A 16,625-nucleotide genomic window follows, 5' to 3' on the forward strand; every position below is an offset into this window, starting at 1 on the left:
GAAAACTATTGGATCGCCACTAAACCTAAAATCTTAAGATCCTAAATGGATGGACTGTGATAGATTTAATATTATATTAATACCTTTTTTTTCATTTAGCTGGAATTCAAGTTTTCACTCAGAAAAATGAAACAGTCCCTTTTTGTTTTAGGCTCTTTTTTTGGACTTGCTTTTTTCCCCTTAATATTAAATCAACACTTTATTCTCCTCACACTAGTGGGCTTAAAAATCTGTATAAGGTCAAACAATAGGTTATCAATATTAATTGGAGAAAAAATAACACTACAAAGATTCAATCACTAAACCTCCTACTCTAATACAATGTTAGATCATCACTAAACCTTAAAGCTTAAGATCACTAAACCTTAAAGCTTAAGTTGAAAGGTCACAGTAAATTTAATATTTTATCAGTCCTATGACAAAAAAAGAAAAAAAAGAAAATGATAAATAGAATGAAGAAACCTTGATCGCATGTGAATAAAGATCAAAGTGACTGCCCATGAATCAAAATTATTTTTATTCGCCTGCTTGTGTTTTCATTTCTATTAATCCAAAGAGTAGGTTATCAAGAATTACATGATAACCAACGCAAGTAAATCATTTAAACAGCCAATTTTTAAGAAAATAATAAGATGAAAAATAAAAGAAAAGGACAAAGTATCTAGATTAAACAACCCAAGTATGTTTTAAAATTTGGTTGCTAGCTACAATCAGAATGGATAGGGTTTTTTGGCCTTCTTCAGTTTGTCTTTAGCTTTATGGAGAATTTTTCTTCCATTTTAAAAAAAATTAATATTGGTATTAATAGTATTAATAATAATATAGTAAAGAAAGAAAGAAATTCAAATAAGTGATTCATTTACTCGTTCTCCAAGAACAGCTCCCCGTAAGTGATTCCATCAGCATACTGAATTTTCTTAAAATGATTAACACCCTGCACAGGTCACATCGAGGAAAACTCAATGAAGTGGGGGGAACCAGGAACAGCGTAAAACTAGAAAATCAGAGGAAAATAAGAATCTTTGAACAGAAGAAAGGGAGTACAGTGTTTTCCAAAGCCACTTCCTGACTGTAACATTTCTTGAAGCATAGCTTTCTTCCAACCCAATTGGCCCAAAGTGCTAAACTACATATTTTCAAAAATCTTTCAACCATTCATTCTTCTAGAGATAACTCCTCCAAAAATATCTCCTTATTTTCACGAGGAAGAAAAATATCTCCTCATTTTCACAATGACTTTTTCAAACAAATACAATTCATTTCTTGCCAAGAAAATAAGGGGAAAAAAGGAAGGAAGACAGTCACTTTGTAAGAAAATGCCCATTGCCCAAACCAAGGAAGGGTATTAAGAAACTTGAACCAGGGTCCACAAGCCAACTAGTAGGCCAACAATGAAAAACTAATTGTTCAAAGAATAAAGATTCAATCCCTTCTGTATTCTCCTATTATCAGCATATTCTCATTTCTAAACTTTTAACACCCTCACTCTCTTCATACTGTGTCTTGATTCCTTCTTCTTTTTTTTTTTTTTTTTTTTTTTTTTTTTTTTTTTTTTGGATAAGAAACATTTTATTGATGAATGAAATAAAAACTATAAATGAAGAGAGTCCAATCAAAGGATAGATATGAAGATGCCAAGAAAAAAGAAGAAGATAACCCATGTAAAACAGATAGTGGAGAGAGAAAGTAATGAAGCCATAACAAATTGGCCAATACAAAAAGAGTGCAAGACCCCAAAACCAAAAGTGGATAATTGGAGAAGCTCATCCAAAAAAGGAGAAGATCTGGCTTATCAATAACCCCAATGCCGAAGATTGATCAAGAAAACCCTGATTGGTATTAGCTACAAACTGAGAAGCAGGCAAAAGTGCATCCTCATGCCGATGAAAAGATTTTATTTTCCACTTAAACGTAAAATTAAGCTTTTTTTTTTTAACAGAAACAAAACTTTTCATTGATATAATGAAATGGGGCTAATGCAATGTAAATTTGTTCTTTTTGATAAACAACTTCGTTCGAATAGGACTTCAAATTCCCACTCTCACAAGAATTATAATAATTAAACTCTTTTATGACCATAATTATCATGTTTATGTTATAATCAAAATATTCTTACAAGGCCAACAGAGACACTGTATCACCTGCAGTAACATGAGAATACGTTCAAGACCATAAGTGATTTCAACAGATACAGGCAATAGTTGTTGACTTCCAGCCTGAAAATAGAGAGAGATCAATAAAGCAGGTCGATAAATAACTGAATCTATGCAATGAATTTCAAAATCTTAAAAACAATGAACTTCCCTCTAACAGGAAGAAACGATATCCAATCATATGATAGCCACTTCCAACAAAGGAAAAAAGTTCTCAACTCATGCATCAAATTTTGCTACACTAGTTTCTTCAGTGTTTCATTGCATAGTATGTTCACACATATAGCTGCATTTGAGGCATTCTTCACTTAAACAACACTGATAATACTTATCAGAAACAAATGACCAGTTATTGATACCTGCTGAAAGTAAGTGAATTGTGTAATCTCCATCCCATCCATCCAGATTTCCCATCCCAATCCCCAAGCGCCAAGTACCTAAAAGAGCAGTCCAAATCAACAAAAGGAATTTAAGAAGTGTAAAATAACTATTCACAAAATACACAAACACACACATATATTTATTTATTTATTTAAATAATTTTTATTAGTTTCTTGATTTCCTCAACTTTTCAAGGAATGCCTCTCGACATCACCAATTTATCAACATTGTTGCAGCATGCTTTAAAAAAAAAAAACCCAACATTAATCAAACATAAATGAAAGACCCAGTTTGGAGTTGTCAAAGCTTTATAGATTTAAAATTTTTGTTGGATTTTGCTTAAAGCGATTTAGTTGAGTTCATCTCGGATCCTTTTTTCTTTTGTTTTGTTTTACTTTTATTTATTTATTTATTTATTTTGAGAGGATACGTAACTTTTCATTAAGGGAATGAAAAAAGACAAATGCTCAAAATACAAAAAAAAGTAACTTTTCTTCTAGAGCGAAGTTGTGATGCACACTCAAGTGAAAGAAAATACCTCAAATCTTATTCAATCATGTAAATGATACAAATGTAGTCCCATTTATAGGGAGCCAGCCGGTTACAAGGCTCTTAAACTGACTGGTTAGTAGGTCACTGGTTTATATACATACTAAAGGAAAATACAGCTAGACTTCTATTAAATTTAAATAACAGTAGACTATGTTCCCACATCAAATCCTTTCCCCTAGAAGGAATAACACGTCCTCAGGTTAAGTAGCTAGGGCAAAATCATCTGGGGGATGGTATGGGAATATGTCAACTACATTGAAAGTTGGACTTATCTGAAGGTTAGGAGGAAGGTCCAACTTGTAAGCATTGTCACCATATTTGTCCAAGATGTGAAAAGGTCCCATCTTCTTGCTAGTTAATTTGTTATGTAAGCCGGCTGGTAGTCTTGATTTCTTCAAGTGAATCATGACTAAGTCTCCAATAGCAAAGGATTTTGGTTTACAATGAGCATCAACAGCTTCTTTATATTTGTCGTTTGATTCCTCCAAATGAGCTCAAATTTCTTCATGTATATCCTTAATTCTTTGAGCCATAAAGTTTGCTTCTCCACTAAGATCAACATTGAAGGTAAATTAGAAAGATCGAAAGTGAGTCTAGACAATCTAGTGTATACAATTTCGAAAGGTGACTTCCCTGTTGATCAATTGGCCATGTGGTTGAATGTGAATTCCGCTTGAGCTAAAGCAAGGTCAAATTGTTTGGGTTTGTCTCCACTACGGCAGCGGATTAGATTACCAAGAGTACGGTTTGTCACTTATGTTTGTCCATCCATTTGGGGATGGCTAGTTGTGCTATAAAGTAAACCTGTACCAAATCTTTTCCATAAGGATTTCCAAAAGAAGCTCATAAATTTGACATCCCTATCGAAAACTATTGTTTTTGAAATTCCATGTAGACGAACGATTTCATTGAAAAATAAATTTGCTATATTCAAAGCATCGGCAGTTGTTTTTACATGCAAGGAAGTGTCCCATTTAACGATTATACAACGACCAAAACGGAGTCATTACCACGTTGAGTTTTAGGGAGACCAAGTATGAAATCCATGGAGAGGCCTTCCCAAATCGTTTGTGGTATAGGTAAAGGTGTGTATAAACCCGTATTTTGGCTGAACCTTTAGAAGTTTGGCAAATATAGCATCTTTTAACAAAGTTAGTTACATCTTTTTGTAATTGTGGCCAATAGAAACGGGAATTGATTAAAGTGAGTGTTTTATCCCTCCCGAAGTGCCCAACAAGACCGTTAGCATGAGCTTCCTTATTGATAGACTTTCTAAGAGGTGTGTGGTATGCAAATAGTGTCTCCTTTAAATAAATACCCATGCACAATGCAAAAGTCTTTGAATGGGATGTGGTTAGCACAATCATTCCAAATTTTTCCAAAATCCAGGTCGGTAGAATATAAATCACAAATATGATCAAACACTATAATTTCACCTTTGAGAAGAGAAAGAACAGTACCTTTGTGGCTTAAAGCGTCTGCCACTTTATTATCATTACCATTAGTATGTTTAATAACAAAATTAAATCCTTGAAGAAATTGCAAACAATGAGCATGCATCCTGTTGATTGATTTTTGAGATTGAAGAAACTTAAGAGAAAAATCGTCAAGTGAGAAGAACAAATTCTTTTACTAGTAAATAATGTTCCCAAGTCTTAAGGGCCCTAACTAAAGCATATAATTCTTGTTCATAAGTAGACCATTTTTTCCTAGCAACTACTTAACTTTTCACTAAAAAATTCAATAGGATGTTTGTTCTGAGACAAGGCAGCTCCAATTCCAAGACCAGAAGCATCAACATTGACTTCAAAGGGTTTTTGGAAGTCAGGTAACGCTAGAAGTGTTTTAAGAGTATTAAAGCTGTCAATTTGATCGTTGCCCCCAATGGAAATTGTTCTTTTCAAGGCAATTAGTAAGTGGTGTGGCAATGGAACTAAAGTTTCTTATGAACCTTCTATAAGAAGAAGCTAGTCCTAGGAAACATTGGACTTCTCTAACTGTTGTAGGTTGCTGCCAATTACTAATGGCCTCAATTTTCTTAGGATCTATAGCTATTCCTTCCTTGCTAATTAAAAAGCCTAAGAAATTAATTTGTGCACCGAAGAAACTACATTTTTTAAGATTGATGACTAATTGGTTATCATGCAATACCTTAAAAACGGAATGTAAATGTAATAAGTAATCATTATAACAACAACTATAAATAAGAATATCATCGAAATAAACAACCACAAATTTATTTATAAACGATTGTAAGACTTGATTCATTAATCTCATAAATGTACTTGATGCATTAGACAGACCAAACGACATAACAAGCCACTCAAGTAAACCAACATTAGTTTTGAAGGTAGTTTTCCACTCATCTCCTGGTTTAATTTGGATTTGGTGATATGCACTCTTTAGATCTACGTTTGAAAATAAGGAAGCTCCTCCTAATTGATCTAGAAAATCACTAAGCCTAGGTATAGGGAATCAATATTTTATTGTGATCTTATTAACAACCCTACTATCAACACATAATCTCCAAGACCCATCTTTTATAGGAGCTAACACGGCGGGAACTGCACAAGGACTCAAACTAGGTTGAATAAGGCCTTTAGTTAGTAACTCTTGTATTTGTTCATGTAAAATAGTGTGTTCTTTAGGGCTCCTTCTATAATAGGGAAGATGAGGTAAAGTACTAACAGGGATGAGGTCGATTTGGTGTTGAATGTTACGTAAAGGTGGTAAAGAAGAGGGCTCCTCGATTAAAGTAGGAAACTTATCCAATCAAGATTTCATTTCCACAGGTATAGGGATAGGTGTTTCTTTAAAGACGTCTTCTTTTACTACCAAGGCAACAAGTGGATCCTTAATCTTTAAAAATTCAGATTTGGTAGTTAAAGTAAAAAGTTGTGACTGATGCTTTGTTGGTTTCTTATCTTCCACTTTTTCTAAAGGTAGAAGAACAAGTTATTTACCTAACCACATGAACTCATAGGTATTACTTCTTCCTTTGTGGACAGTTTGGTTATCGTACTGCCACGGTCGACCTAAAAGTATATGGCAAACGTCCATATCTATAATGTCACGAACTACTTGGTCTTTATATTGATTACCTATTGATAAAGGGACAAAACATAATTCATGGACTGATGCTTCGCCACCTTTCTTTATCTAACTTATCTTATATGGATTAGGATGTGCCTCAGTTTTAAGCTTAAGAGCATTTACAAGTTCTTTAGACACAACATTTTCGCAGCTACCACTATCTATTATTATCTAGCAGACCTTACCATTTACCGTGCATCGAGTCCAAAAGAGGGCATTTCTTTGTGGATGCCTCTCAGTTTTAGGTGTGAGGAGAATCTTTTGAATGATACAAGAAAGCTGATCCCCATCATCTGCTTGCAAGAAATTGGCATCTCCATCCGAATCTTGTTGTTCTTGGGCCAGATCTTCCTCTTCTTGAATGTTTAGAGTTCTTCTTTGTGGGCACTCGTTTGAAAGATGTCCTTGCTGTCCGCACCGGAAGCATTTTCCTAAAGTAGGACAGTTATAGGGGTTAAAATTTCTTCAAAGAGTAGAACCTTCATTACCTTTACTCGTGGAGGCTCCCTTCTTGGCATGGTCCTCCTTTCGGGCCACTGAATTTCTGTCTCGAGGAGTAGAAGATTTATTGGATTCAAGATTGGATTTCTTGTAGGAATTTGATTGCTTCTCCCATGGGAAACGATTGGATGAGTTCTTGACCGGGGTTGCTTCTTCCTCCTCTTCAATCTTTGTGGCTAGAGCAATGGCACCTGCGAGGTAAGCTAATGGATATAGATTGACAATTTTCTTGATGACCACTGGAAGTCCAAACACAAATATTGCAATTTGCTGTTGCTCGGTCTCAAGTAAGTTTTTCTTGCCCCAAGACGATGGAATTCCTCGATGTAATCAGCAATGGAGCAATCCCCTTGACGGCATTGTTGGTACTTGCTATAAAGCACTTGCTGATAGTTCATGGGGAGGAACCGTTTCTTCATTAGCCGCAACATTTTTTTCCAACTCCGAATGGGTGGTTTGCCATAATACCTTCAATTGTTCTCAGTTTGTTCCCACCATGCACATGCATCACTTAAGAGTTTATATGCAACCAATCGGACCTCTTTTTCTCAACCGTGTTAGCATAAGCAAAGAAGTTTTCAACATTCTTGACCCAATCGAGGAACCTTTCAATATCCATTCAACCGTTAAAAGGTGGAAGATCCATCTTAATTTTGTAGTCGGGTTGTTCTTGGTATTCTTGGTCTCCTACATGTCTTCTTGAAATCTTTAATGAATTTCTTGCACTATTATTTCATCTTCATCCAAGGAGTCAGAGTCATCTCCCATAAACCTAGGCAAAGAAAGGTCATTGGACCTCATCAACCTATGTTCTTGAGAGTAATCTTGAAGATTGGTTCTTCCTTCGGTGGAGATTCTTGGAGCAGAATGGGTGGCAGTGAAGGGAGTAAACTATTGCGTAAGATTTTCTACGGCCTTGGTGATAGTAGAGAGTTGCTTGTTGATGTCAACGACCGCAGGTTCAACATCATTCAAACGACCTTCGAAGGTGGAGGAAGCTTCCGCAACCATGGTAATTGACGGGAAAAGATCTGATTTGACAGAAGTCAACCTTGGATCGAGAGCTCTGATACCACTTAATGCACACTCAAGTAAAAGAAAATACCTCAAATCTTATTCAATCGTGTAAATGATACAACTTGTGTTCTTTTGAGAACAAATCCCCCCCTTCAGTTGTAGACACACTGAGCCCCCCTCTTCAGCCACAGACTTCCCCAAGGGACCAGAGTTCCCTTGTCTCCCCTGTTTTGGTGGTCAAAAAACAGAATAGGCAGCATCAATGGGTGATCAAGCAAGCTGATGTGCTCCAACCTGATTTCTCTAACCCTTGGATTATCTCATGTCTTTTTGAATTCGATAATTGGCTTGACATTTGTAAGGCACTCAAAGACCACTTTCAATCTAATGTTATTATCAATCCTTTATTTGCAGAAAATGCCCTGGTAACAATGGACCGAGACTCATTGGATGAACTAGATAACTTCTCAGGCAAATGGCAGAAATTTGGCTCCTTCCATCTGAAATTCGAAAGATGGAACAACTCCTCCCATGGCAAACCAGCTTATGTCAGGGGTTATAGGGGTTAGATCTCTATCAAGAACTTACCTCTGGATTATTGGTGCAAACAGACCTTCGAGGCCATTCGAAAATACTTTGAGGGATTAGAAAGCATGGCTATGGAGACACTTAACTTGATCGATGTTTCAGAGGCCAAAATTAAAGTGAAGGAGAATCTTTGTGGTTTTATCCCAGCAACAATTGACATATCAAATGAAAAAGGAGGATCAATCTACTTGAATTTTGGAGATATCTCATCATCCAGCCCTCCTAGTAAGGTCAGTGGTAACTTATTTGAATCTGACTTTACAAATCCTATTGATTTAATTCGGATTAATGAAGTTAAAAGTGATGAAGGATTTTTTTGTGATCCATTAAATTCAAATTCAACTTCCTACTTCCCTCTAATTGCAACATTAAGTTCTCTAGAAGTCCAGGAGTCTTTGTGGATAATAAAAAAAGCAAGATGAGAGAGATTGAATCCAAAGCCAAGAAGTTAAGAGGCCGTTCGAAATCTGAGCCGCCCCCCATTCATGCCTCATGCCTCTGCCTTTTGATCTTCCTGAGCAACCACCTTCAGGCCGTCTGAAAAGGACAAAGTCTTAATTAAAGAAAAAATTACAGAGGGGCGCGACCCTTCAACTTCCCCTAAAAAAGGCACCAAGAATATCTATTGATTGAAAGTAAAACAGAGGGTCGTGACCCTTCAAATTCTTCTCACAAAGGCACCAAAATTGACTCGGGAAAACCCGGTCCAACCCTTCCTAATCAGAATGCCGGTTCGTCTTCAACCAAGTTTGAGAAGTCTGTTACTCAAGATTTTATCACAGAGAAGCCGAAGGCCTTGGTCTCCATTCCTTCCTCCCACAGACGAATCCAAAAGGTGAAAAAGATTAAGACACTCAAGCATCACATTTCTGCAAAATCGAATTCATTTGGGCTGAGTCCTTTTCCCAGACACTTCATCAAAAAGCACACATCCTTTCAAAACCCTTGGTCAGCCATCTCCAACCTGGATATTCTTGAAGTAAGTTGTGCTAACCTACAAGCCAACCCTCAAACTTTGAGGCCTAATAGGGAAAGTCCTATCCAACCTTCTCTACATTGCACCTGAAGTGATAACATCTCTTCAGATAGCCAATTTCCCAGCCGTAACAAGTTTATTTTCTCCTCTTCATTCTCCCAAGACTCAGATGATGACTTGTTAGCTAGTGTGAGCAGTGAGGAACTAGATATTAATGATGATGAAGATAAAAAAGAACTTGATGACAATCAAGAAGACATGGACTTCTCCCTAAGTCAGCTCTTCCTCCCCCCGGATGAACATTCACAGGTTAGTGAAAGCATTTTCCCGACCCCCCTCTAAATTTGTCAGTTGTACCACAGACCCTACACTCCATCATAAAAGAGTGTGATTTCATTTTAGCTTGATCAAAAGGAAAAGTGTTGAAGAATCCTCGGTGAGCCTTAATGAAGATAGTTACTTGGAACACAAGAGGTTTAGGGGATTCATCAAAAAGACTGCTTCTAAAAAGATTTCTGAAAAAAGTCAATCCTGATATTGTCCTTATCCAAGAAACAAAAAAAGACAGAATTGAGGGCTTATTTATCAAAAGCCTTTGGAGCTCAAAAGAGGTAAGATGGGTCTTGGTGGAAGCTAAAGGAAAATCGGGAGGCATATTCACAATGTGGGATGAGAGCAAAATCTAGTCTCCGACAGCTCAAAAGATGAATTCTCCCTTTCAATCAAATGTCAAACGTTAAACAAAATGTTTGCTGATTTCTACAGCAACGGTAAGCTCAATTCATGTATTAAAGAGAACTTTATTTGTCTAATTCCAAAAAAGACTGATGCAGTGAAAGTCAAAGACTTCAAACCAATTAGTCTCACTACCCTCTTGTACAAGATAATAGCAAAAGTCCTAGCGGAGAGACTAAAAAGAATCATGCCAAGCATAATTGCCCCCACTCAAAGTGCGTTTATTGAGGGAAGACATATCCTAGACCCCGTCCTAATTGCAAATGAAGCAATCGAGGACTATAGATCGAAAAGGAAGAAATGATGGCTTCTAAAGCTTGATTTGGAGAAAGCATTTGATAGAGTGGACTGGTCATTCCTTGAAAAAGTCCTAATTGGAAAGAATTTCAACTCAAAATGGATATCTTGGATTTTGGGGTGCATCACCAATCCAAAATTCTCCATCTTTATCAATGGAAGGCCTCGTGGAAAGATAGTTACATCTAGAGGAATTAGGCAAGGAGATCCCCTTTCTCCTTTCCTCTTCATCCTTGTGGGAGACGTCTTAAATGCCTTAATCAACCGGTTACATGAGAAAGATTGCTTTGAAGGATTTTTGGTTGGGAAGGATCAAGTCCACGTTTCAATTTTGCAATTTGCCGATGACACCCTTATCTTTTGCAAATATGATGATGATATGTTAGAATCTCTTCGAGCTACTCTTGACCTTTTTGAATGGTGTTTTGGACAGAAAATTAATTGGGAGAAATCATCTCTTTGTGGTATAAACATTGGCCAAGACATGCTGAATAAGTGGGCAGAAAAGTTCAATTGTAAAGCAGAGCAACTTCCCCTTCTCTATTTAGGACTTCCTTTGGGAGGTTACCCGAAAAAGATTGATTTCTGGCAGCCTGTTATTGATAAACTTCATGGAACTCTTGATAAATGGAGAAGATACAACATTTCAAGAGGAGGAAGAGCAACCCTTTGTAAGTCGGTACTCTCAAACCTCCCCACTTACTACATGTCTTCCTTCTTGATTCCTAAAAAAGTGTTGCATATCTTAGAAAGAATTTTGAGGAATTTCTTTTGGGAAGGCCACAAAGGGGGTAATTTAAATCATTTAGCCAAATGGGAACTTGTGTCCAAATCTTATGAAGAAGGTGGCCTCGGTTTGGGTAGATTAAAAGAGAAAAATCTAGCTCTTTTAGCAAAACTAGAGATTCCAGCTTGAAAGCTCTTCCCTTTGGTGCAGAGTGGTCAAAAGTATACATGGCAGTAGCATTTTCAGGGGTCACACCTCCGGTAAGGCAGTGGGCTGCCTTAGAAGCCCATGGATCAGCATTTCAAGAGCTTGGTTGAAGGTGGAAAATTTGTCGGTGTTTGTCTTGGGCAATGGGCTTAATATTGGCTTTTGGTTAGATACTTGGATGGGCAATCTTCCCCTTTCATCCAGATTTTCTAGATTATTTAGATTGGCCACTCATCCAAATGACTCTTTGAGAGAGCATTGGGACCACACCACCAACTCTTGGAGCATCTCTTTTAGGAGGTACTTAAAAGATGAAGAGATTACTGAATTTCAAGATTTGTTAAGTCTCATCTCTAGCCTAAAGGTGCAAGATCGCCCGAACTCAAAGGTTTGGTCTTTGGATCCTAATGGAGCCTTCTCGGTTAAATCTTTAACCAACTTCCTTCACAAATCCCCCCGAATTGATCCTCTACTTTATGAAGCTCTTTGGAAATCAAAAAGTCCAAGGAGAATAAACATAGTCCTTTGGATAATGGTTTTTGGGTCCCTAAACTGCTCAAGTGTGCTGCAAAAGAAGCTTGCCTCTCACTATCTCTCCCCCAATATGTGTTTTGTGTAAGAAGAATGGGGAAGACCAACAGCACCTATTTTTTAACTGCGTTTATGCACAAAGTTTGTTTCGCTCTTCAATATCTTCAATTTGAGCTTGTCCTTTGGAGCAGAATTTAGCCTAAATGTGCAGCAGCTGTTGATAGGGCCGGCTGTCAAGAAATCACACTAGATTCTATGGGTCAATGCTGTCAAGGCTGTTTTATCTGAATTATGGTTTGAATGGAACCAAAGAGTCTTCCAAGACAAGGAAACCCCGTAGTTCTCAAGATTTGAAGCTGCCAAGTTGAAAGCATCTCTTTGGTGCTCCCTTTCAAAATCCCTTGCAGCATACTCTTGCCAGAAAATCAGTCTAAATTGGCATTCTTTCCTTTCTCCAGCTTTCTGAAGTTCTCATTGCCTTGTTTTTAGTTGTCTTTGGTTGTCTTTTGATATGATTTTCCAGTTTCTCTCTTTATCAGTTCAAGTATTGTTTCCCATTGTATCGTTTAATTTTAAGGCTTTTCTAGAGTTAGGATGTGATGAGGGGTGCTAAGGGGGTGTCAACCTAGTTGAGATGCCCGAGTGCACCTGCTGATCCTTATGAATTCCTTGTAAATTGAGCATTAGTCTCACTTCATTTTCTTAATGAATAAAGAGACTCGTTTCCTTTTTAAAAAAAAATCATGTAAATGATACAAATGTAGTCCCTTTTATAGGGAGCCAGCCGATTACGAGACTCTTAAACTGACTGGTTTAGTAGGTAACCGGTTTATATACATACTAAAGGAAAATACAGCTAGACTTCTATTAAATTTAAGTAACAGTAGACTATGTTCCACATCAAGTTGTTAACAATCGGGTAGTTCTTGTCAAGGATCACATTTCTAAGGCAGGTGTTTTTCATTGTCATGATGGAAACATTTCTCCTCTCAAGTTGTTTTGCTTCCAGCTTCCAGTAATTTATAGCATTTTTATTAGAAATCGAGGAGAGAAAAGAAAAATAATACAAAAGATAGAATACAAAAGGACAGCCCAACAAGAGAAGCCAGACCCTAACTATAATGAATAGGCCTCTAGTTCAAAACAATAAGACCTGACGGATAACAAGAGTCCTTGGAGATCAACGCCCAAACAAAGTTATCAAACTTGGGAACAGGCCACACATCTTTCCAAGACTTCTCAATCCCTCTAAAAAGAATTTTGTTAGTCTTCAACCAAATATCCATAAAATAGCACAGAAACCAATATGCCAAAGGGTGCACCCCTTATCTCAAAAAGGTGAATGAAGCAAAACCTCCTCCTCCATCTTAAGAAAGCAATCACTAAACTGAGTTGTGTACACACCAAAAGTCCAAAGAAGATTCCCAAATCGAAAGAGCAAACTTCCAACCCCAACGAACACATTCAAATTCTCAAAAACCTCCTTCCAAAGAATATGTCACTGTAGCCAGATCATAAAGAAGGAATGCCACTTAATGCAGTCCAAAGTGTTGACTTTTCCATGTAAAACCTATCTGGCAAAGAACTTACCCTTCTTCAAAGATTTTAGTGACTATTCTTTACCAAACATTTCCATAAACTGAGGACTTGTTTAATAATTTTCTTGTATTAAGAAAGATGGTTCGTAACCTCTTCAGATTTTGATTTATTTCTGGGATTAAAAACCAATATCACAATCATAGCAGCCACCTAATCATCAATGAGACAATTGAAAAAGTAAAAGCTTAAAGTGAACAAGTTCAAACCATGACACCTAGAATTTAATATTCTATAAGTTTCCTCGACAACCAAATATAGTAGGGTCTAGCAATTGTCCTGTAAGATTAACTGAGGTGCATATAAGCCACCCTGGTCACTCATAATGAAGCTGATGGAGAACAAACGCGAAGAGTCTACATGCGACACCAATTTATCCTCTAGTTGACTAGGAAAGAAACCAAAGTATTCTACAGAAGATTAAAGCAACCATTAAGCTCTCTACGTTGAGGATTTTTATAAGAGAAATCAAGGAAGTACTTCCCTTCTTTATGTACCATCAATTAGACATGGAGTATCCCTAGTTAAGGTTTGATTTAGTGAGAAAATTTAATCCAATATTACAAACTTAACAGATAAGTTTTCTAAGAGAAGTAAAAAAAAAACACAAGTGGCAAGTCCAATGCACAAGTAGAGTTCAAACCAATGACAAGGAAACTAGATGCCTACGACTTTTAATGAAAACTCAAGTTTTAGATTCAAACGCGTAATTAAGCTCAATTCAAACACAATGCCGGTATGCATTCCTCACCATCTATATCAACAAGATAGAGCAAAATGTTAAAAATAGGCAACAACGAGAACCGTCGATTTGCACAACATATATTCCTTTGTAGCAAAAGTGAAAACTTCAATTTTTTTTATAAAGGGCCATAAGAATAACAGTTGTTAAAAAGCTAGAATATTTTACGCCTTCAAAATTAGCTTGCAGGGCGGTGGAAATAGAAGACAATACCTACGCTAGCTAGGAATCCAACCACATTTTGTGGAAAAATTTAAAGAGCCAGTGGACTGGAATTTTCATAATGTCTATTCATAGGATAACCAATCGGCAGCCCATTCTGAGGTTACTTGAATTCTTATAGTAATTGTTCAGTTATCTGTTATTTTTTCGTTCTCTTCATTTCAGCTATAAATATCAATGTTCATATCTATATTGCCTACACAGTAATTTAACCGTAATGAAGTATTTCTGGAGGGAAAAAGAAGAAGAAGAAGAAGAAGAAGAACCAATATAGTGATGTAGAACATGGTAGTATTAACACACACATCCCTAAAAATGAAAAAAAGAAACGAAAGGAAATGATAGGACAATATATGACAGATTACCGGACTCTCCCAATTATCCTCTACAAAACGTATATCATGTGCTGCAACATCAATCCCTATAAAGCATATAGAAGAGGCATATGGCATCAGCTGTCCGTATATTTCATTAATAACCCCCAAGATGGTGAAGTTTTTACTTGGTGCGAGTTGAAAAAGTTCAATTACCTTGGGTTATCAACAAACTTTTCATTCATGAAACAGTTTCTTCATTTATTAAAAAAAATGTGTACTTCAAAAAATTGATGAGAATCATATAATATAAGAAAGTGTATAAATGTGCAAAATCTTTAAAATAAATATGTATAAATATTTTTCCACTTTGCAAAAGCTGTATGTTATCAAACAAGAGCTTATATGTTTGCCAAATCAATCGAAGTTCATCATAGTGGATCATTATGTCCTACCTAAAGCAGAGAGACTTTGGATGAAAAGGTCTTGTGAATTTCCAGGATCAGGCTTCAAAATCACCTGTGATCACATGTAACATAAAAGAAAATTGAAGTGAAAAGAGGGAAACCAGAAAATGTTTTAGGTAAACAGTTTGGTGGAATGATAATGTTTTGCTTTAATATGTGGAACAATGATTTTTTCGCTAAAATGTGCGGAACAATGATTTTTTTACTAACATGCAACTTTTAGAATAAAAAATATAACAGTCAATTCTCTTAAATAAATTAAAAAATAAATACTTAAAAGTAGGAAAAATTGGGATGTTCTAGCCTAAGATACCAAAGCATAATTTATTCTTTAACAAAAAAATAACTAATCCAACTAAGCTCTTGAGTTATTTTATTACTATACTAAAAGAATTTAATCAAAGAGGTAAAAATATAACCATCAATTCCCTTAAATAAATTCTAAAAATAAATACTTAAAGTAGGAAAAACCGGGATGATCTAACCTAAGATATCAAAGCATAATTTCTTCTTTAATAGTAAGATAACTAATACTATTAAGCTCTTGAGTTATTTTACAACTATACTAAAAGAACTTTCATCAGTGAAGTACAGACTATCAAGTTTTCTAACACTTCCAATGTTGAAAAATATCGTGAGATTTAAGAATATAACACGAAAAATGGTATCTTTAGAAAGTTTGCTAATAAATAAAAGATTACAGGCTAATTTTGGAACGTAAAGGATGAACTATAGAGAAGATATTCTCAGTCTAATTGTCCCTTTTCCTTTTTTTTTGAAAAGGAAACAGCCTTTATTAATCAATATAATTAGTACAAGAGATGAGTACTTTGATAATAAAGGCAAATACAAGGAAATCAATCAGGAAACTAAAGGATCAGTAGGTGCACCAGGGCATCTCAATTAGGTTGACACCCCCATAGCACCCTCATCATATCCAACAAATTGAGAAGAGTAGTCTAATGAAGCAATACAATCTGAATGTTGCAACCGAACAAAATATAGAACTAGGCTATAGAAATCTAAATTACATCAAGAAGCTAAGACAAATAAGAGTACTAAAGAAAGCGAAGCTGCTGTCTCTACTTCTGATGCTTCGATTAATCTTCCAGTTGACAAAAAGATTACCAATTTAAAATTATGTCTTACAAGGAGTAGGCTTCAAAGCAATTAGAAATGGAGCACCAAATCGAGGCATTGAGCTTTGCTGCCTCAAAGCGATTATACCAAGGAGTTTCAATCCCATTGAATATTCTTTGATTTCTTTCAAACCAGATTTCAACCAGCATTGCTTTTACTCCATTAATCCATAGTAAATTGGAGTATTTCTTCAGAATAGGACCTGAAAGTAGCTGATGAACATTGCATCTAAAGGAAAAATCAAAGACCCAAGAAGTGTTGAAGCACTTAAGGAATTTCTTCCAGCAGTTGAAGGCAAAACAACAGTCAAAAAATAAATGTTGGAGGTCTTCTTCGGCTGATTTACAAAGGACACACCAATTGGGGGAAATAGAAAAGCAAGGCAG

The 16,625-nt window shown here is 36.2% G+C and overlaps 1 protein-coding gene across 2 annotated transcripts in view; it reads right to left on the reverse strand.

Moving 5' to 3' along the window:
• The window catches only part of LOC120066991 (glycine--tRNA ligase, chloroplastic/mitochondrial 2), a 70,346-nt gene that overhangs the window by 46,510 nt on the left and 7,211 nt on the right, over positions 1 to 16,625 (reverse strand). The window contains exons 1-6 of one of the 2 annotated variants that reach the window (XM_039018335.1): positions 15,088 to 15,151; positions 14,684 to 14,739; positions 2,513 to 2,590; positions 2,142 to 2,216; positions 1,045 to 1,126; positions 864 to 934 (exon numbers count right to left, since the gene is read on the reverse strand). In XM_039018335.1, coding sequence (XP_038874263.1) covers positions 864 to 934; positions 1,045 to 1,126; positions 2,142 to 2,216; positions 2,513 to 2,550 — 266 coding nt within the window. In that variant the 5' untranslated portion in view covers positions 2,551 to 2,590; positions 14,684 to 14,739; positions 15,088 to 15,151. Of the gene's footprint in view, positions 1 to 863; positions 935 to 1,044; positions 1,127 to 2,141; positions 2,217 to 2,512; positions 2,591 to 14,683; positions 14,740 to 15,087; positions 15,152 to 16,625 lie in introns of those variants that run through there. The other variant, XM_039018333.1, reaches the window with a different exon arrangement.

The sequence above is a fragment of the Benincasa hispida genome, chromosome 12 (assembly GCF_009727055.1).
Source record: "Benincasa hispida cultivar B227 chromosome 12, ASM972705v1, whole genome shotgun sequence".
NCBI lineage: Eukaryota > Viridiplantae > Streptophyta > Magnoliopsida > Cucurbitales > Cucurbitaceae > Benincasa > Benincasa hispida.